We start from the raw sequence: 20057 nt of genomic DNA, 5'->3' as shown, positions 1-20057 counted from the left end.
TTCAGATGTCATCAGTGGAGAGTCGGGGTGGTGCTCTGGGGAGGAGGGGCAGATGTCAGCAGCTCAGCCTCCACTGCCTTCCACAGCCAGCCTTTGTCTCCGGCCTCCCTGCAGGCGGCAGGCCCTACCCTGGGTCTGCAGCTGGTATCACATAGCCTTATCCAGGAGAGATGGTTGTACGCCCTGAGAGTGCAGCAAACTCACCCTCTGAGCACAGGCCTGTAGGGCAACTGTGTTTCCCACAGACTCTGGCTGCCTTTGGAGTTGGGGATGCAAAGGGTGAGTTGCGTGGGTCATTTGGGGTTTCGCTTGGGTTGGAGTCAAATGCTCTTTTTAAAAAAATTTTTTTATTTATTTGACAGGCAGAGTTACAGGCAGTGAGAGAGAGAGAGAGAAAGGTCTTCCCTCCATTGGTTCACTCCCCAAATGGCTGCAATGGCCGGAGCTGTGCCCATCTGAATCCAGGAGCCAGGTGCTTCCTCCTGGTCTCCCATTCGGGTGCAGGGGCCCAAGCACTTGGGCCATCTTGCACCACTTTCCCAGGCCACAGCAGAGAGCTAGACTGGAAGAGCAACCGGGACTAGAACCAGCACCCATATGGGATGCCAGCGCCACAGGCGGAGGATTAACCTGGTGTGCCATGGCACTGGCCCCACAGTCAAATGCTCTTTATCAAGCGAGAACCACTAAAAGCTGAGTTAAGTGCCAGAGTGGCAGGATGTGGAGTTAGAGCCATGGGGTGTCCAGGACAAGGGGCCAGGGACAAAGCGAGTGTGATGCCACCTGTAAGGGCCATGCAAGAAACGTGAGGATGGCCCAGCAGCCACCAGCCAGTCCTGGCCCCATGCCAAGCACTCTATCTGTTGAGCAAAAAGCACAGAGCTCCCCCAGAGACCCCCTAGCTCCCAAATCTCCCGTTTCTTACAATCAGTGAAGCTCCAACTGTCTGCTTCCTTATCACCCAAAGCCCATCATTGCCTTTGAGGTTCACTCTGGGCGTACATTCTAGGAGTTTCGACAAAATTGTTTAATGGCCTGTATCCACGATGGTCATATGTATGCATTCATTTTTTAAACCTCTCCTTATGGGAAATTTGAAGCATTTCCAAAAGCAGAGAGAATGGTTCCAATGTGCTCGTCATGCACCTTCCATGGCACTCACCTGTACCCACCACAGCCCCCACATGCTGAAGCAAATAACTGAGTTCTCCCATCAATAGTTCAGTTAGGCACAGGTTTCCTACAAGTCCTCAAACAACGCTAGCTGTAAGTACTGCCACGATCCCTCTTACACAGAATAGTCAAGGTCCTAGAGACCGGAGGAAAGGAGCCAGAAGTCCACATTCGTAGCTTGCCCCAAAGTGATGCCACTTCCCAGAACACCCCAAGCCTGGGAGGGGCATGGACTCCACTGTGCCTCTCAGACCATGCCTGTGATGGCCTGACCTTCCTCCCTTGGATCATTCAGTTCTCTTGTTCACCCAACATGCATTTATCAGGTGCTTGCATCGGGCTACACATTGTGCTGTATGCTCGGGATGCAGGAGTGAGCCACTGGCCCAGCCCCAGCCGCTGTGGGGGTGTGCCGGTGCTGAGGGTCGCCACCATCCCAGATGAAAGCAGCAAGTGGCTTTATCCGCAGCTCCGCCCCACCACCCCTGTGCCACACCTACCCTTTTGCAATTAGGACGTCATCTTCAGTTACCAGGGCCAGAATCCAAACTCAAAGTAGCATAAGCAAAAAGAGGAGGGGTCTTGATTGTTCCTACCCCAAAGCCTTCATGTGATTTCAACTCCAGTAAATCCGCGTTTGCATTTGCCAACATCCTGTCTCACGTGGGGGGCAATAATAATATGAAGCTACTTCACAAAATTCATGGAAAGTGGAATGACAAGTTTAGGGGTGGGCATTTGGCACAGCCATTAAGACCCCTCTTGGGATACCCACGTCCCATCCAGCATTTGCAGGGGCGAGTAGGAGCAGCCGTTAACTTTTGCCTGCCCAACATCAGGGTTCCGAGCTGAAGCGCATCTGTGTTGTCCAAGCTGTTGCTATTATTGGTTCTATCTGTTCTTAGTCCACATGACTTCTCTTTTATGCCTTCTCTTTGCATGCCTAGTCTGTGCCTCCCTTACTCATTCTCTTCTGAGATAAATTATTAACCTCCCAAACAAACTATGAACATTATCTCGCTTTTAATTTTTTTCCCTTTTTTCTGCAGACAAAGCCAGGGAATTCTTCATGTCAGACATGCCTCCAGCCCACTGTGCCCTTTTAGGGAAGGCTGATGTCATTGACTGACTGGCACCCAACAGATTGGTGGCTTTCAAGTGGCCAGGTCCTTCCAGGTGAATTTCACTGGACCCTCAGGCAGGCCCAAGAGGAGAGGCAGTTGGAATATGCAAATTCAGATTTCCTGCAAGGATACCACATCTTTTAGGTTTTCCTTCGCTGGCTCTTGCAGCTGACACACCCTTCTCAGTTTTATCCCAAACTCGGCCCTCTCGCCTGTGCTAGCTGTTAAGTGCTCCTTTTTTTTTTTTTTTTTCTTTTTTTAACCTGAGGCCCGAGGAGGGGAGGAGAGTGGACTGGAGAGAAGTCCTCCCTGTGGGTGGCAGGAACCCAGACAATTGCCCCATCATCGCTGCCTCGCAGTGTCTGCATTAGTCAGAAGTTGGAGTTAGGCGCTGGCGCCGGCAAATGGAACCCAGATCCCGTCATGCAGTTAAGACACCCATCTCCCCATCCCGCAGCGCCAGTAAAAAAGAACATGTAAACATAAATTGACTATTATGATTATTGAAAAATTAAGTAGTACTATGGGCGCCCGCCAGGCATCCCCATCACAGCGAAACGGGAGGGTTGTTTTTTTTTTTTTTTTTTTTTCAGAGAAGTGTAGACGGAGCGTGTTGCCCCACAACTCTGGAGAACATCCAAATCCCGTTTAACCCTGCATTTTTTACTGCCTTTCGACATCTTTTCTGCACCGCCCCCTCCCCTTTCCATTTCATTTCTGCAAAGCCTCCAGTCCCTCTGCTGGTGGCGCCAAGCCCTGGTGAACGAGGGGCGAGTGCACTTAATGTTGAACAGTATGGAAATAGGCGCTGAGTCAATCTCACCAAAGCAGTGGGAACTCGACCCTAAACATCAGCGTGCCCAGAACCCTAACGCACGCAAGGCTCCCGTCCCTAGCGGCAGCCCGTGGGCGTCCCAGCCCTGGCGGCTGGCCGAGTGTCTCACTGTCCCGAGGTCACAGCGTAGTCGGGAGTGTTCGGGGCCCTCTCTCGGAACGGAATCAAGCCGGCAGTGGGCACAGGTTTGACCCGCAGCCACAGCCAGACTGAGGACGCGCCTCACCAACCACGACTCAAGAAGCCGCCTCCCGGCACGCCCGCCGCGGCTCATGGTTCCCAGAAACGTCACTTCCGGTCTGAACCCTACGCAGCCACCGGAGGTGAGGAGGCCGTCGCGAGAGGGAGGAGCCCTGACGCGCGGGGCGGCACCCGCGCGGGGCGGGAATGGGCGGGGCCTCGGCGAGTGGGGCGGTGCCCCGGCGGGCCAAGCTCGCGGGTTTCGGCCGGCCCCGGCAGGCTCTGGTCTCAGGCTTCGCGGCCGCGGCGGCAGGTGAGAACCTGTGGCCGGGAAGGGGCAGGCGGGAGGCGGCCTCTGGCCCTGGCCCCGCATCGCGATCGCCCGCTCGGGCGTCCAGCTCGGCCGGGCCCGGCAGGGGAGGGCCGCCGCGCGTCGAGAGGCCTGGCACGGCTACAGGGCCCGGGAGTGACGCGAGGGAGCCTCCCGACCCCGAGAGCGCCCGGCCGGATCGCCAGCTTGCCAGCTGCAGGACGGCGACCCGCTCTCCCTTCCCACCCCCAGCTCCTGCCCCACCTCAGATCTTCCGGACTCCGGCAGTTACCCTAAGCCCGAACATTCGGCCGGCTTGTGTGGAGAAAGCATCGGGGCGGGAATTCCCTCTTATGCCTTGGGATGCATCTGCTCAAACTCTTCAGGCCCCTCAGGCAGACATGGTGAGGGATCTCAGCCACCCCGCCGCTGGGACTCAAAGCCGCCAGCCCCTCTGGAAAGATTGGTTATGGGGTGGATGGCCCTTAGCCTCTCCCTTCTGAACCGGTTCACACCACCTTGGTGGCTTCAGTCCTGGTGCCTTCGTCTTTCTCCCTGCACTTTGCTTCTTCCCCACTCTGGTTTCCCGGGCTCCCTCTTCAGCAGTGAGACACCAGGCTGGATCAGGCCTCCAGGGTAAGTGACCCAAACTGCAAGCCAGCAGAGGCCATGTCATCCTGGGTTAGGGACAGGGGAAACTCTCCAAAGGATAGGCCCCCTGCTTAACCTGCCCTCTACCCCGGTCTCAGGTGAGGAAGGGCCAAGGCCAACGGCGGCTGCAACTGATCGGCTGTAGAGAGGCAGGGGCTTCTTCCAAAACCAGGACATTACAGGGCATGAGGCACCTGCCAGGAGTGATGTAAACTCCTGTATCCTCAGCTTGGTCGCCCCACTTCTAGCACATGATGAGACAGGAGGCTGATGGCTGCCCGAACTGAAAAGCGGGAAGAGGTGAACCTCCTCCTTTCTCCAAGGCACCCGCCCCCTAGAAATGCTGGCAGTCCCGCTGAGCTTGTAAGGCCCTGCAGGGCCACATGTGAGGTGGGAGGGCACTCTGGAGCCCGAGCAGGGTCTCTCCGGTGTAGCAAAGAAGGCCTAGGCACTCGAAATCTGGGAGCAGCCATTTCTCTGGCCATTTCTCTGACAGGAGGAAAAGCCCTCCTACTGCAGTGGCCATGTGCTTTGACCTGACTCACTCCTGCTGCTCCTTCCTGCTCGCTGCCCCCCAGGACCTCCATGTCATCACTGTAGGGAACCAGAGCAGCACTGTTCCCAACCCTGTGTTGGGGGCAAACATCCACCCCCGGGGCCTGTGGCACAGTGGCTACCCACTGCTCACACAGCTTCGCCAACCATCTTGCACCTGCCAGATGACACCGAAACCCCCAGATCTGCTCTCTGGGGCTGGCTCAAGTCTCTCTTCCCCATTAGCACCTTTTGTTCTCATCCAGCAGTTCTTGCTGCCCCCACTGTGGTATCCCGCAGCCCCGCTGTAGCGGCATCCCGAAGCCAGCGGGGATGGCACTCCCGAATCCCTTGGTGTTAGCACATCACTGCAAGGTCACCGTGATGGGCAAACTCAGGGAAATCAGCAGGCAGGGCAGCTGCATGGGAACGCTTCTGTGTAAGTGACCCCTTTAGAAGAGGCAATTTTGGTGGCAGAGGGGACAGCCAAATGGCACTCAAGGGCCAGCACTAGTCACTGCCTTTCCACGGCCAGACTTGGGGCAAGGGGCCCTGCCCAGTCTTCTGTCACGTGCACTTCTAGATCCCTGTGCTCCTGGGCTCCCACCTGCTCATCCTCACCAGCCTCCTTTCTGTGTCACTTCTGTCCCCAGGGAGAGCTCTGCCAATAAGAAGGGCAGCACAGGACCAGGACCGGCCCATGGACCCTCCTCAAGACAACACGGTGGGACTGGCAGGGATGCCCTCCTAAGCCGCCAAGGGCCTGGGCACACTGTCCTCCGGGAAGAGCCATGCTATTAAGGAGGGGCAGAGGTGGCTGCCAGCATTGGCCTGGCTCCCTAGACCTGCTCAGAGCTGTCCTGCTGCTCGCCGGCCTGCTATGGGGTGCCCGTGGCAGCACAGCCCTGGGCCACACCATGCCACTGACCGAGGGCCGCTACCTGAGCATTGGGGACGGCTCTGTGATGGAGTTCGAGTTCCCCGAGGAGAGCGAGGGCATCATTGTGATCTCGAGCCAGTACCCGGGCCAGGCCAATGGGACAGGGCTTGGCCCCACACTGCGGGTCACATCCCTGGACACAGAGGTGCTGACCATCAAGAATGTGAGTGCCATTAACTGGGGCAGTGGGGGTGGCTTTGTGGTAAGCATCCACTCTGGCCTGGCCGGGCTGGCCCCGCTCCACATTCAGCTCGTGGACCCGCACAAGGCGCCCCCCACACTGATTGAGGAGCGGAGAGATTTCTGCATCAAGGTCTCACCTGCTGAAGATGCCCCGGCCACCCTTGGCGCTGAGCAGGCTCACTTCTCGGAGAACCCAATACTCTACCTGCTCTTGCCGCTTATCTTCGTGAACAAGTGTTCATTTGGCTGCAAAGTGGAACTGGAGGTTCTGAAGGGGCTCATGCAGAGCCCCCAGCCCGTGCTGCTGGGCCTCCTGGGCCAGTTTCTGGTCATGCCCTTCTACGCGTTCCTGATGGCCAAAGTCTTCATGCTGCCCAAGGCCCTGGCTCTGGGCCTCATCATCACCTGCTCATCTCCTGGCGGTGGGGGAAGCTACCTCTTCAGCCTCCTTCTCGGAGGCGATGTCACCTTGGCCATCTCCATGACTTTCATATCAACGGTGGCCGCCACTGGTTTCCTGCCGCTGTCCTCAGCCATCTACAGCCACCTGCTCAGCATCCATGAAACACTCCATGTGCCCATGTCCAAGATCCTGGGTACCCTGCTGTTCATCGCCATCCCCATAGCAGCAGGTGTGGTGATCAAGTCCAAGCTCCCCAAGTTCTCCCAGCTGCTGCTGCAGGTCATCAAGCCCTTCAGCTTTGTGCTGCTGCTGGGGGGCCTCTTCCTGGCCTATCGCATGGGGGTCTTCATCCTGGCAGGTGTCAGGCTACCCATCGTACTGGTGGGCCTCACAGTGCCGCTGGTTGGCCTCTTGGTGGGCTACTGCCTGGCCACATGTATGAAGCTGCCGGTGGCCCAGCGGCGGACAGTCAGCATTGAGGTAGGGGTGCAAAACAGCCTGCTAGCCCTGGCCATGCTGCAGCTGTCCCTCCGCCGCCTGCAAGCCGACTATGCCTCCCAGGCCCCCTTTATCGTGGCGCTGAGTGGCACCTCCGAGATGTTAGCCTTGGTCATTGGCCACTTCATCTACAGCAGCCTGTCCTCAGTGACTTGAGGCTCCTGGGTCAAGCTTTGTTCACCCCCAGCCCCTGTACTCCACCATCCCCACTGTTCTTGTGTACCAAAGGCCTTTAGTTCTCATGCACTATGCACTCTGAAAAATCCAGGCTTATTTTTTTTACTGATTTTTTTATTCTCCAGCTTTCAGTGCCAAAGAGGCCATGCTGAATTAGGTAGATGGGCACTGCCCAGAAAATATATTTCAATAAAAGAGAGAAACGAGCCTGGGTCCCTTCCAATCTTTGTCCTTTGGGACCTGGGTAGCTGTGGGCCAGGGAGGAGGGCCGACTTGGGTGACAGCGCACCGTGTGCCCCCTACCTCTGAGAAGTGGGCCTGGCTGGTTCCCCTGCCTGCTGCGAGGCACCGATGGGTTTTTGCAGCTATATAGTCTGGGAGACAAGGAGACAGGAAGACATCAGGCAGTGGGGCAAGCCTGGCAGCACTGGGTCATGCTTGGACTCGCCGAGAACCAGAGAATCGGGGTTTGCATCGACCTGCTCCACCAGCAGGCTGGGAATTGAGGGCGGGCCTGGCTGTCCGCGGGGGCGAGTGCGCCTCCTGGCCCGTCCTTTTCCCTAGCCTGTGTTCCCAGATGAAGCAAACCTGTCCCAACTCGTTTCTTCTCCCAGTTCTGGAAGTCTGAACCGGCTGCTTTCCCCGTACCGTGGCCAGCGGGGTGGGGCGGGGTTGGGGGCTGGGGGCAGAATCCGTCAGCCTGGGCGTTTCCCCCGTGTTTGCTAGGCGGGACCCCAAGGCGACCCCTCCTCCTGGGGCGCCGGCCCGAGGCGGCACGGAGGGGCTAGCGTGTGTCGTGGGTGACCAGGCGCGAGCTGGAGGCGGGACCGGGAGGTGGGGCGAGGCGCGCCCTGGGGGCGGGGCCAGGTCGCGCGGGCGGCGGGCGCGCCCCGCGCCGCTTCCGGCGGCGGCGGGCGGTTCCGGCGCGCGCCCGGGGCGGCGGCGCGCGGTGGGGGGCCGAAGGGGTGCGCGCCGGCCCTAGTGGACGCCGCCGTGGCCGCCATGCAGCTGACTGTGAAGGCGCTCCAGGGCCGCGAGTGCAACCTGCAGGTAGGGTCACCACCAGGCCCGGACCACTGTGCCGGGCTTGCGCATTCACGCCCTCTTGGAACAGGGCCGAGGGCGGGAATGGGACGGGCGGGCCAGCCAGGTCGGGGAGGCCGGGAGAGCTGCGCTCAGGAGGGGGACGCGAGGGCTCTGACGCCCTGGGTCGCGGACTCAACCCCTGCCTCCCACCCTCGGCCCGCTCAGGTGCCGGAGGACGAGCAGGTGTCCACGCTTAAGCAGCTGGTCTCCGAGAAGCTGAACGTCCCCGTGCGCCAGCAAAGGCTGCTGTTCAAGGGCAAGGCCCTGGCAGGTAAACCAGGGAGAGGAGACGCCCAGGGATCCCCGCAGGAAGTTGGGGGACGGATACGCAGGCCGAGCCCGGGTAGCAGCGCGCCGACGCCCCTGCCAAGTACAGCTTGGCCTTCGCAGAGGTGGCTGAATCCACCAGAGCCAGATGCTACATCGTCGGTTCCCCCCGCCACCGCTGCAGCCGTGGGTAAGAAACCCCACCGATTTTTCTTTGGCAGATGGGAAACGACTGTCGGATTACAGCATCGGACCCAATTCCAAGCTGAACCTAGTGGTCAAACCTCTGGAGAAGGTGTTACTGGCGGAGGGCACTGCCCGGAGACTGGCCGACTCACCACCCCCGCCCGTCTGGCATCTGATCTCCAAAGTCCTGGCCCGCCACTTCAGCGCAGCCGATGCCAGCAGGGTCCTGGAACAACTACAGAGGGTGAGAAGGGTAGCCCTGGACTTCCGCTCCAGTCCCAGCTGCTCCCAGCCCCTAGGCGCCTCTGTCACAGTGTCCCCTCCCCCACTGGCACCCCCTGAGCCCTCCTGGCCTTCTCTCCTCAGGATTATGAGAGGTCCCTGAGCCGCTTGACCCTGGATGACATCGAGCGCTTGGCCAGCCGCTTCCTGCACCCTGAAGGGACTGAGGCTATGGAGAAGGGCCTTTCCAAATAGCACTCGTGGACCGTGGGGAGGACCCGAGGCCGGGCCACAGCTGCATGTGCATTAAATGTGTTCTCATGTCGCAGTTTGGCTCATGACAATAGTAGCTCCCACGGACCTGGCTCTTGCTAGGTGCTAGGCACTGCTCAAAGTACTCGGCCTGGGCTCGCTCCCACACCCTGCAGAAGAGGTGAGACAGCACAGTGGAGGCCCCTAGCGATGAAGTGGGGAGCCGGGATCGCAGTCCAGCCAGCTCCCAGCGGTGCCTCACTGTGAGGAGAAAGGGGCTGTTTGGAAGCACGGGCTGTGGCGTTTCACATTGAGCCCACTGAGAATCAGCTTTTCAATGAGGCCTTGCCAAGCCTGGCCCCTGCCGCCCAGGCCTGTTACCCGACCCCTGCTGGGTCCAGCAGAGCCCTCGGCTCACCTTCACAGGACGCCAAGGGGCAGGCGGCCCTGGGCTCCCTCGGCTGCTCTTGATGAAGGAAAGGCAGGTTGGGAGCCTGGGAGCTGCAAAGTTACCCCAGCTTGGTGGTGTCACCTTGGGCAAGGCACGCTGCCATTTTGGTTCCCCAGCCACCGACTCTGTACAGTGAGGGCCAGCCCTCCAACCTGAATCCAGTTCCTTCATCCTTACCCCAGCCCGGGGCAGGAGTCTGTGTAGTGCTCCTCTCCTTGTGTTCAATAAACAAACTGAAGCCAAAAATGACACAGTGGCCCGAGATGTGGTGTCCTAGGCCTTGGTGACACAGCTCTTCTTTGGGGCATGCTGTCTGTTCAACTCCTGGAAGTGGGTCATTCACGCCCATTAGGATCTGGCATGTGACTTAGCAAGGCAGTGTCACAGCTAGGAGTCGCCCACAGCCTGGAAGGTAAACAGATGCTTCCCCCTCACTGGGGTGCCAAGGCTTTCACTTTGCATGGCCCTCCCTGTCAGAGAGGAAAACTCAGGTTGCTGGGGAGGGCACAGAGGTGTGTGCTGGTGGCACTAGCTCCTCTCTCACCCTGCCCAGATGCGCTGCAGGGTGTCTGATCACCTGCTCCCTGGAGGAGGACCCCTGGGACAGTGGAGTGGCGCTCAGCGTGCACAGGGCTGCACCTGCCTCCCGGGCCTCATGGGGCCGACACTCGGTCCCCAGGCTGGAAGAATGGACAGAGGCCTGACGGGTGAACGCTTTGAAGAGCAGCCAAAAACCTCTGGGGGTCTCAAGCCACAGGGCTCCATTTAGGAGAATTCTGGTCTGGTCACTCAGAGCATAAACTTAGCACTGCTCTCATTTATTCTGAGTCGGGAAACTTCTTTTGCACCAGAAGGAACCATGATAGCTAGACGGCTTTGGGTTTCCGATGGTTGGTTTAATACTAAAGGGAATTGGTTCTGTCAATTATGGAAACTTGCTGGCTTCTGAAACTGAAAAACCCAGAAGTACTGGCCGTGGCTGGGTAGTTTCCCCAACTACCGAGTTTCTTCTTGCCTCCCTCTGCGTTTCCCGCTATCTGCTTCATCTCAGGCCGCTACCTCCAAGGATTGAAAAATGGCTGCCTGCTACTTCCATGGAAGCCCTGGTTCGCAGCCCGCACTGAGGAGCACCTTCTCTCCTGCAGCTTCTGTCTCAGATGTCCCCAGCAAATAAACACTGTCATCTCATTGGTCAGAACTGGATGGTGCGTCCAATCTTTTGGTGGGGGTGCAATCTTGGGTGAGGGTTAGCATCCTATCAGGCTGCCCCTGGGGCTGGACATGGAGCCGGTTCGGTGGACACAGATGGGCCACAAGAGGGAGGAGGAGGTTGTGGAGGAGAGCAGAATGGTGGCTACAAACAGCAGCTGTCCACTGCTGGGAGCACTCGTGCGTCGGAAAGATGCCGACCACGTTGCAGGTAGTGAAAGAGGAAGGGCTGGAGGGAGCGAGCTCATGCGAGGGGAAGCGTTTTCTGAGGCACCGTGGTGTGTGTCTTCAGCGTTTGTACCTCTGACAGGAACTCACTGCCCCCAAACAGGCAACGAGAGACTCACGAGAAGGTTGTTGAGTTCGTTATGCCAGTGCCTTCCCGCTCGGAGGGTGACAGGTTGCATGTCAGGTGGTCAGGAGACTGAGCTGGGCCAGGGAGGAGACAGCTTTCCCGGTGCACTGTCTGTATGGTTGGCAAGTGTGGTGAGTGGCTGCCTGTGGGGTGCGGACCACGCAGGGGGGTTCCTGCCGCCTCCAGGGGGAGCCTGGGAAAGAGTGGCCAGATGTGGTTTTGTCACCTTTGGAAAAGCTCGGTGGTGGCCATCTGCTGGATGGTTGAACATGGGTGGGGAGAGCTCAGAGGGAACGTGGGCTTGGACACAGCCATGGAGGCGTGAGGACTCTTCAGGGTGGTTGCCAGGGCCTCACTGATGCAAGTGATCAGAAAAAAGCTAAAAGGAAGACTAGGTGCCACTTGGTAGATAACATCGCACGGTTCCAAGTCCTTCCTGTGCAGAGTTGTCTCACTTCAGCCTCGCATAGCTGCCATCTGCTGGGAAATGGAGAGTCAGCACTTGAATCTGGCTGTAGTCCAGTCCGAAGTCCTAACGACAAGCCGTGTCCAGCAGTCATCTGCGGGCAGGAAGTCCTAGAAGCCGTGAGGTTAGATGAGCTGTTTTCCCCGAGAGTGGCGTGAAAAGAGGGCACAGGATGAGTGCTGAGGACCTTCAACAACTGCAGGTGTGGAGGCTGCCACCTTCCACCCAGAGGTGCAGCGGGGGCAGAACTAGTAACCACGGGGCCGCTGCTGACGCTGAGGGGAGAGGACCCGAAGACGACGAGGAGGCAGTGGTGCTGACCAGGGCCCTCACGCTCCAAGAAGCCTGTGTTGTGTGGGGCTCGGGGGTGGGGTGGGAGTGGGTGTCGCTGGAGTTCAGCAGGCCGGGGAGGTGCCATGGGAAGCAAAGGCAGAAAGGTGGCACAGGCTTCCCTCCCCAGAGTCAGGGGAGCCATGCACACCTGCAGCCCCAAATACTGAGATCCTCCGCGAAAGGCTGGCGTGGTTACAGCAGGCACCCTGCCGCTGCAGGTCGCATATCTACCTCTAGAGATGGCACCCCCTGCCCCATGCAGAGCCCTTGGGGAGGGTCCCTGGGACAGTCCTGGAATCCCCAGCAACAAAGTCTGATCTCAGAGGGCCCAGATGAGCAGCCTCTCCAAACCAAGTGTCCTGGCGGCCTGCAAGGCCTCCAGGGTGTGCACTGTGGCAGGGCCCATGGAGTCTAGGTGCTCACCATCGGCTGGCACCTTGCAGGCATCCAGCACGGCCTCACTAGTTCCAGCAGGTTGCCTGGCAAGGTGCAGTTGGCAGAGAAAGCAGCAGCTAGGACGGTGGGATATGGGAGGCGTGCTCTGTCTCCCACTCACCCTTCTCCACAGGCGATCAGACACCAACAGTCTTTGAGGGCCCTGAGCCTTGATGCTGTGTCCTCCCTGCCCACACCCCTTCCAATGGCATCGGGCTGTTCCCTGCTGGGGCTGTAAGGTGCTGGCCACCAGATGGCCCCTTGCAAAGTTGTTCACAAGGGAAGTGCCTAATGCTTGGAGATTTCATGAATACTCTGCTCCCCGACAGCCTTTATGATGGTCTCACCATCTGCTGGTGACCTGTGCCTCAACCAGTTATTAAAAACTGGGGGCCGGTGCCACGGCTCACTTGGCTAATCCTCTGCCTGCGACGCCGGATTCTGTCCCAGCTGCTCCTCTTCCAGGCCAGCTCTCTGCTGTGGCCCGGGAGTGCAGTGGAGGATGACCCAGGTCCTTGGGCCCTGCACCCACACAGGAGACCAGGAGAAGCACCTGGCTCCTGGCTTCAGATCGGCACAGCGCACCAACCACAACACACCGGCCATAGCGGCCATTTGGGGGGTGAACCAATGGAAAGGAAGACCTTTCTCTCTCTCTCTCTGTCTCTCTCTCACTGTCTAAATCTGTAAAAAAAAAAAATTGGGAACTTAATCAATTAGTTTATTGGTGATTGCAAAATGGTGATTTTCTGGGCTTGCTTTCTACACTGCTTTGTTGTCACTTCACTATAAAGAGCATTCCTTTTACTCTGTTCTCTTCTTGATCACAAACTCATGTTTACTCAACAACTGAGAATCCAAGATTGTCATTTTTGGCCTAATTTTCTATTGGACTATGCGTAGAGTAATGTGCATAAATCATGTGTACAGCTCAGTAGATTTGCAAAGTGAGCACACCCATGCACACATCACAGTGCAGAACATTGCCAGCACGAGAGAACCACCCTCATGCTCACTCCCAGTTTTACTCCTGTCCAAAAGGTCTAATATCTTTTTGAGTGCTCAAGTTGTTCTAATGCTTATTCTTTCAGACTGGTTCCTGTGTTGTTTTGCCATGGCCTATCCATCCTTCTGTTTTTCTTTATTTCTAATTCTTTTTTTATTTTTTTTTTCAAAAGGCAGACAGAGAGAGATGGATCTTCCACATGCTGGTTCTCTCCTCAAATGTTCCCAACAGCCAAAGCTGGGCCAGGCTGAAGCCAAGAGCTGGGAACTCAATCCGGGTCAGTTTCCCATGTCGGTGGCAAGGACCCAAGTACTTGAGCCGTTATCTGCTGCCTTCCAGGGTGCACGTTAGCAGAAAGCTGCATCAGAAGCAGAGTGAGTAGCTGAGAGTGAAAGCAGGCACTCTGACATGGGATGCTGGCATCCCAAATGGCGATTCGACTGCTCTGCCAAATGCATGCCCCCTCTTTCTGTTTTTCAGTCATACCCTTACTTATGGGCACTACAAGATGCTCCAGGCTCATCTTGTGCTTCTTCCTGCTGCAGCCTAGGAACCAGCCATCTCTCCAAAGAACCCTAGCTCCTCTTAGCGGAAAATGGTACTTACAAAGCAAGATCTGCACATAGGATATGTTCGCTGTTACTGGGATGTATGTCAGCTTATCACGACTATAACACGATACCCAAGCAGACCAACTTTACAAGGAAAAGAGGTTCACTTTGGCTCCCAGTTCTAAAGCTGCAAGATAAAGCTTCATCCAGCGATGGGCTTCTTGCTGGCAGAATCCGGAGGCTGTGCAGAGCTCCACATGGTGACAGACAGGGAATGTGTTTGTCTCTCTTGAAAGCCACTATGGGTTTGATTATGGGGCTCCACCCCAGCAACTTAATCCAATCCAATCACTATGCAAATTGGATTGAGTTTCTGCCCTGTTGGTACCATTAATGCAAGCCTTTGGGATTTAAACTTCTGTAGGAGTTCAGGGGCCAGGTGATATTCAAACAACAGCATAAGGTGCCACAGCTTTTAGATTCTTTCCTTATCTTTTTAAAAAGATTTATTCATTTGAGGAGCTGGTGCTGTGGCTCACTTGGTTAATCCTCCGCCTGCAGCGCCAGCATCCCATATAGGTGCCGGTTCTAGTCCCACTTGCTCCTCTTCTAGTCCAGCTCTCTGCTGTGGCCTGGGAAGGCAGTGGAATATGGCCCAAGTGCTTGGGCTCCTGCACCCCATGGGAGACCTGGAAGAAGCACCTGGCTCCTGGCTTTGGATCGGCACAGCACTGGCCGTAGCGGCCATTTGGAGAGTGAACCAATGGAAGGAAGAAGACCTTTCTCTCTCTCTCTCTCTCTCTCTCTCTCTCTCTCTCTCTCACTGTCCATAACTCTACCTGTCAAATAAAAAAAAAAGATTTATTTATTCGAAAGGGAGAGAGAGGGATAAATAGAGAGATCTTCCATCTGCTGGTTTACTCTCCAAATGGCTGCAATGGCCAGGGCAGGGCCAGGCCAAAGCCAGGAGCCAGGAGCTTCATCCAGGTCTCCCACTTGGGTGGCAGGAGCCCAAGCACTTGGGCCATTTTCTGCTGCTTTTCCAGGCACATTAGCAGGGAGCTGGATCAGAAGAGGAGCTTCCAGGACTGGAACCAACTCTCATGGGATATGGGTGTTGTAGGCAGCATCTTCCAAAAAAAAAAATTGATTTTATTTATTTGAAAGAGTGGCAGAGAGAGGTAGAGACAGAGAGCAGAGAGAGAGAAAGAGAGAGAGAGGTCTTCTATCCGCTGGTTCACTCCCCAAATGTCACAGCAACTGGAGCTGAGCCGATCTGAAGCCGGGGCCAGGAGCTTCTTCTGGTTTTCCCACACAAGTGCAAGAGTACAAACACTTGGGCCATCTTCCACTGCTTTCCCAGGTGCATCACCAGGGAGCTGGGTTGGAAGTGGACCAGCCAGGACTTGAACTGGTGCCCATATGGGATGCTGGCGTTGTAGGCCGGAGCTTTAACCCAGTGAGCCACAGCACCAGCCCTGCAGGCAGCATCTTGACCCTCTGTACCACAACGTCAGTCCCCAGCTTTTAGATTCTCTCAATGCACAGAGAGAGTTAGGAAATTCTCAGGATGATTTCATTTATTTATTTATTTATTTATTTATTTATTTTAGAGGTAGAGTTATAGGGAGAGACAGAGAGAAAGGTCTTCCATCCACTGGTTCACTCCCCAAATGGCCACAACAGGTAGAACTGGGCCAATGCAAAGCCATGAGCCAGGAATTTCTTCCAGGTCTCCCAGGTGGGTGCAGGGGCTCAAGCACTTGGAGCTGGATCAGAAATGGAGCAGCCAGGACACGAACCGGTGCCCATAAGGGACGCTGGCACCTCAGGCAGAGGCTTATCCTACTATGCCATAGCACCAGCCCCAGGAAATATTTTAAGAAATCACAAGTTCACACTTAAACCTCCAATTCCATTCCAGCATCACAGTTCTTTCTCTCCTTCCCCCCTTCCACAGTGAAAATTCTCATTTCTAACAACATTGAAATATTTGCTCCTTTGCTGTAGCAGATAGAGTCTGTCTTAAAGTACACCCAAAATAGCTTCACACTCATCACTGCATTATCAACAGCAAACATGCTAAGAGCAAAGCCAGTTTTCATTATCCTTAGACTATATCCCACAGAGGAATACAGTGAGAACAGGACTTAAAAGACAATTATAGCATTTGATTTTTTTCATTCTTTTAGTTTTTAAACAGCAAAGAATAGATATTGTTTAAAAATCAAAACTACATAAAAAGGCATATTCCAAGAAATCCCATACAGCAGCCAGCGCTGTGGCCCAGCAGATTATTAAGCTTCTGCCTACAATGCCTACATCATGTATGGACCCCAGTTCAATTCCTGGCTGCTCTCTGCTACTCCGCCTGGGAAAACAGTAGAAGACGGCCCAAATCCTTGGGACCCTGCACCCACCTGGGAGACTCAGATGGACTTCCAGGCCCCTGGATTTGGTCTGGCCGCAGCCCTGGTCGCTGCAGCCATTTAGGGAGTTAGCCAGTGGATGGAAGATTGTGTGTGTGTGTGTGTGTGTGTGTGTGTATGTGTGTCTCCTTTATCTAACTCTGTCTTTCAAAAAACAATCTTAAAGAAATTGCATACATATCTCAGCCCCTATAAATGACTATTTTTAATTAGTTTCTGGTTTATCCTTCCTATATCTGATTTTTTTTTCTTTTTTTAATATTTATTTATTTTACTTGAAAGTAAAAGTTACAGAGAGGCAGAGGCAGAGAGACAGAGTGTCTTCCATCTGCTGGTTCACTCCCCAAATGACCACAATGGCCTGAGCTGGGTGGATCCGAAGCCAGGAGCTTCTTCCAGGTCTCCCACGTGGGTGCAGGGGCCCAAAGGCTTGGATCATCTTCTACTGCTTTCTCAGACCATAGCAGAGAATTGGATCGAAGTAGAGTAGCCGGGATTTGAACCAGCGCCCATATGGGATGCCGGCACTGCAGGCGGCGGCTTTACCCACTGTGCCACAGAGCCGGCCCCCTGATTTGTTTTTCAATAAGCATGTGTATCTGCGAGTGTGTGTTATGTGTGTGTGTGGGGGGGTGAGGGTATGTGTCCACTGCACTTTTTGTTACATGACAATATACTCGAAATCCTTTCGTCATTAGAGATTTTCATTCTTTTTACTCTTTATAAAGAATTTTTTATATTTATATATTATATTTTATTTATATATATTCTTTTATTTATTTATTTGAAAGGCAAGGTTACAGAGAGGCAGAAGGTGGTGGGGTGGGGGAGAGAGAGAGAGGTCTTCCATCCGCTGATTCGCTCCCCAGATGGCCGCAATGGCCAGAGCTGTGATGGTCCAAAGCCAGGAACCAGGAGCTTCTTCCGGGTCTCCCATGTGCTTATAGGGGCCCAAGGACTTGAGCCATCTTCCACTGCTTTCCCAGGCCATAGCAGAGAGCTGGATGGGAAGTGGAGCAGCCAGGACTCGAACCAGTGCCCATATGGGATGCTGGCACTGCAGGCAGAGGCTTAGCCCACGACACCATAGCGCTGGCCTCAAGATTTTCATTTTTATTTGATTGCTGCATAAGACTACTGTGTGAACATAATATATTTTATTTTTCCAGGCTCCTGCTGATGGATGTGAATATACAAATGTGTCCAATAGTTTCGATTAGCATTTATGTTGCAATTGCTTGGTGTTTGTGAAGTAGTCTCACATGTAGGATTGCAGAGTGCAGACACACATGGAGCACAGCAAGGCTTGTACTTCCTACTTTGTTTCATTCAACAAGCAACAAAGTGGCTACTGCATCTACTAAGTACTGGAGATCCAGCACTGAACAAGATGATTAGGAGTAGCATGCAGCAAAGTGAAATCAGCAAATGCTGAAGAGTGCCTGGGGGTACTGGGTTATCCTAGTGACTGGAGGCCTCTGGGAGGTGAGGTGGAAACCAAGTTCCCTAGGGTGAGGAGTCAGCCATGGGAAACACTGGGGGCAGAGCCTCACAAAACACATACAAAGGGCTGGGTGCGGGGCAGGCCCCCGGAGCTGCAGAGAATGAAGGGCAGGAAGGAGAGGTGAGAGGCATAAAAGGAGCTGGGATCCAGGTCACATGGGCTTTTCTAAGCCACAGCAGCAAGTCTGGGTTGTTTTGGTGTTTAAGCAAGAATGTCATCTGATGTGATTTTTACTAGAACTTGGAAACTCAAGTTTCAAGCCTGTGGAGAGCAGGCTGTGGAAGGTAAGTGCACGGAATCACCAGTCATAAAGCTGTCGAAGGGGGCTGGGAAGGCAGCAGAGGATTCCCAAGTGCTCGGGTCCCTGCCGCCTATGTAGGAGACTTGCATTGACTTCTCGACTCCTGGCTTCTGCCTGACTGAGCCCTGGCTACTGTGGGCATTTGGGGAATAAAGCAGCAGATAAAAGATCTCGCGCGCGCGCTCACTCTTGTCTTCCAAATAAATAAATCTTTTCAAAAAAAACCTGCAGAAGGGCCAAAGTTGTGGCCGAGTGGGTTAAGCTGCCGCTTGTGACACTTGTTAGGCCGCCACAAAACACACCAAACACCGGAGTAAGGGAAAGGGGTTTATTGGGGAAACCCCGCAGGCTGGAGGGGAGGGGCCAAGAGGAAAAAGGGAGAGAAGGAGAGTATAAGAGAGACAGAGAGGAGAGGAGCTAGCGAGGAGAGAAGAGAGAGCGAGCAGGAGAGACAAGAGGAGGCGAGGGGAGGAGAGGAGAGCAGAGGAGCCAAGAGAGCCACGTGTTCCGGAGGGCAGGCAGGGAAGCAGGAGCAGCGAATTAGGATGGGGGAGGAGCTTGACACCGGTGGTTGGGCCATGTGGCCACCTGGCTTCCCGCAATGGCGGCTGGGGCTAGAGCCTAGGATGGTGTCAGGGTGTAGATTGCGCCATAGATAAAACTGCGCCATTTTCCTAACTACACTGGCATCTCATGTGGGTGCCAGTTTGAGTCCCAGCTGTTGCACTTCTGATCCAGCTTCCGGCTAATGCGCCTGGAAAGCAGTGGAAGATGGCCTAAGTACTTGGGCCCCTGCATCCACGTGGGAGACCTGGCTCCTGACTGGCCGGGACCTGACTGTTGCAGTTGTTTGGGGGGAGTGAACCAGCAGATGGAAGACCTTTCTCTCTCTCCCTCCCTCTCTGTAATTCTGCTTTTCAAATAAAGGAATAAATCTTGGGGGGGGGGAGATTTATTTATTTATTTATTTGAAAGGCAGAGTTACAGAGAGAAAGGGAGGGAGGGAGAGAGACATCTTCCATTGACTGCTGCACTCCCCAAAAGGCTGCCACAGCCAGGTCTGGGCCAGGCCAAAGTCAGGAACCTGGAACTCTGCTACTAGTGGAGGGGAGTGCTGTTGCCGGGGTTAGTTTCTTAGGTTCTTTTCCTCCCTTTAGTATAGAATTAAAAAACAGGAAACAGTATGCAAAGAAGCAGATACTTTTATTTCATTGGAGGTGCCCATCAGATGGGAGGTGATTTTACATACTATATGTTGATTGGCTTAGGAATCATGGAGATAGTGGGGGGCTCCTGGAAGCAGCCTGACTCCCTCTAAAGGCTCAGCCCCCTCCTCTGCCGGCTCTGGGTGAAGGATTGCCCCCCCCAAGGTGTGATGGAAAGCTGCAAGGTCACACATGCGCAAAGAAGCTATTAGTGGGGGGGGGGGGCTGCCGGTCGGTCTAGAGACATTTTACCTATATCTGAGGGGCACACGTGCCCCCAGCCCCACTGGACGGGCTCAAATTCCATCCTGGTCTCCCACAAGGGTAGCAGGGGCCCAAGGACCTGAGCCATCAAATGCTAAATGCCCAGAGCGCAGTGTTTCTGGATACAGGCCCTCTGCTTCTCCTTCCCCCTCCCTCTGTGGGATAAGGCTGCCAGGAGGGTTTCCGGGGCATTGAATTCCTGAAATTCCTCCCAGACCTTCATCAGCACAGTGTGGCTGGACCTTAATAGCCCTCTTGGCTGGAGGTGGGAAAAATTCCCTCAAGCTGCCCCTGGGGGAGGGCTGGGTCTGCTAAGGAGGTGATGCAATGTGCGAATGCATGTTCCGGTGCAGATGCTGGTCTGCTTCCAAGGCTCACATCTACACTTTTTCTCATTCATCCACACCAAAAATCCCACTTTCTCTGGCCCCTCTTGTTAGCAGAGTTGTGTGGAATGGAAGTTCTTGCCTTCACGCAAAAGAGAAGTCAGATGTGAGAGAGTCGTCAGCAAGGCGTAACACTAGGCA

The 20057-nt window shown here is 55.0% G+C and overlaps 2 protein-coding genes across 6 annotated transcripts; both read left to right on the top strand.

Annotated features, from left to right (window-relative positions):
* Positions 1-10: 10 nt before the first annotated feature.
* Positions 11-7214, top strand: SLC10A3 (solute carrier family 10 member 3). Of its 5 annotated transcripts, XM_070066863.2 has the most exons (4): positions 87-279; positions 2223-3455; positions 3875-4258; positions 5461-7214. In XM_070066863.2, exon 4 carries the CDS (start codon positions 5599-5601, stop codon positions 6985-6987), a length of 1389 nt encoding a protein of 462 aa, XP_069922964.2. In that variant the 5' UTR covers positions 87-279; positions 2223-3455; positions 3875-4258; positions 5461-5598; the 3' UTR covers positions 6988-7214. The 5 variants fall into 5 exon arrangements, with proteins under 5 accessions (XP_008248517.3, XP_069922964.2, XP_008248514.3 ...); XM_051837498.3 differs by lacking the exons at positions 87-279; positions 2223-3455 and adding an exon at positions 3516-3625 and having other exon boundaries at positions 3875-4026; XM_070066864.2 differs by lacking the exons at positions 87-279; positions 2223-3455 and adding an exon at positions 3516-3625.
* A 796-nt stretch (positions 7215-8010) lies between these two features.
* UBL4A (ubiquitin like 4A) lies at positions 8011-9024 on the top strand. Its single transcript, NM_001171381.1, has 4 exons — positions 8011-8058; positions 8260-8365; positions 8583-8791; positions 8914-9024. Exons 1-4 carry the CDS (start codon positions 8011-8013, stop codon positions 9022-9024), a joined length of 474 nt encoding a protein of 157 aa, NP_001164852.1.
* The last annotated feature ends 11033 nt before the right edge of the window (positions 9025-20057 follow it).

Source organism: Oryctolagus cuniculus, chromosome X (genome assembly GCF_051225735.1).
Source record: "Oryctolagus cuniculus isolate XC-2025 breed Fujian yellow rabbit chromosome X, ASM5122573v1, whole genome shotgun sequence".
In the NCBI taxonomy this organism is placed as follows: domain Eukaryota; kingdom Metazoa; phylum Chordata; class Mammalia; order Lagomorpha; family Leporidae; genus Oryctolagus; species Oryctolagus cuniculus.
The sequence above is the reverse complement of the archived record's forward strand: the minus strand, read 5'-3'. Positions and strand labels throughout refer to the sequence as shown.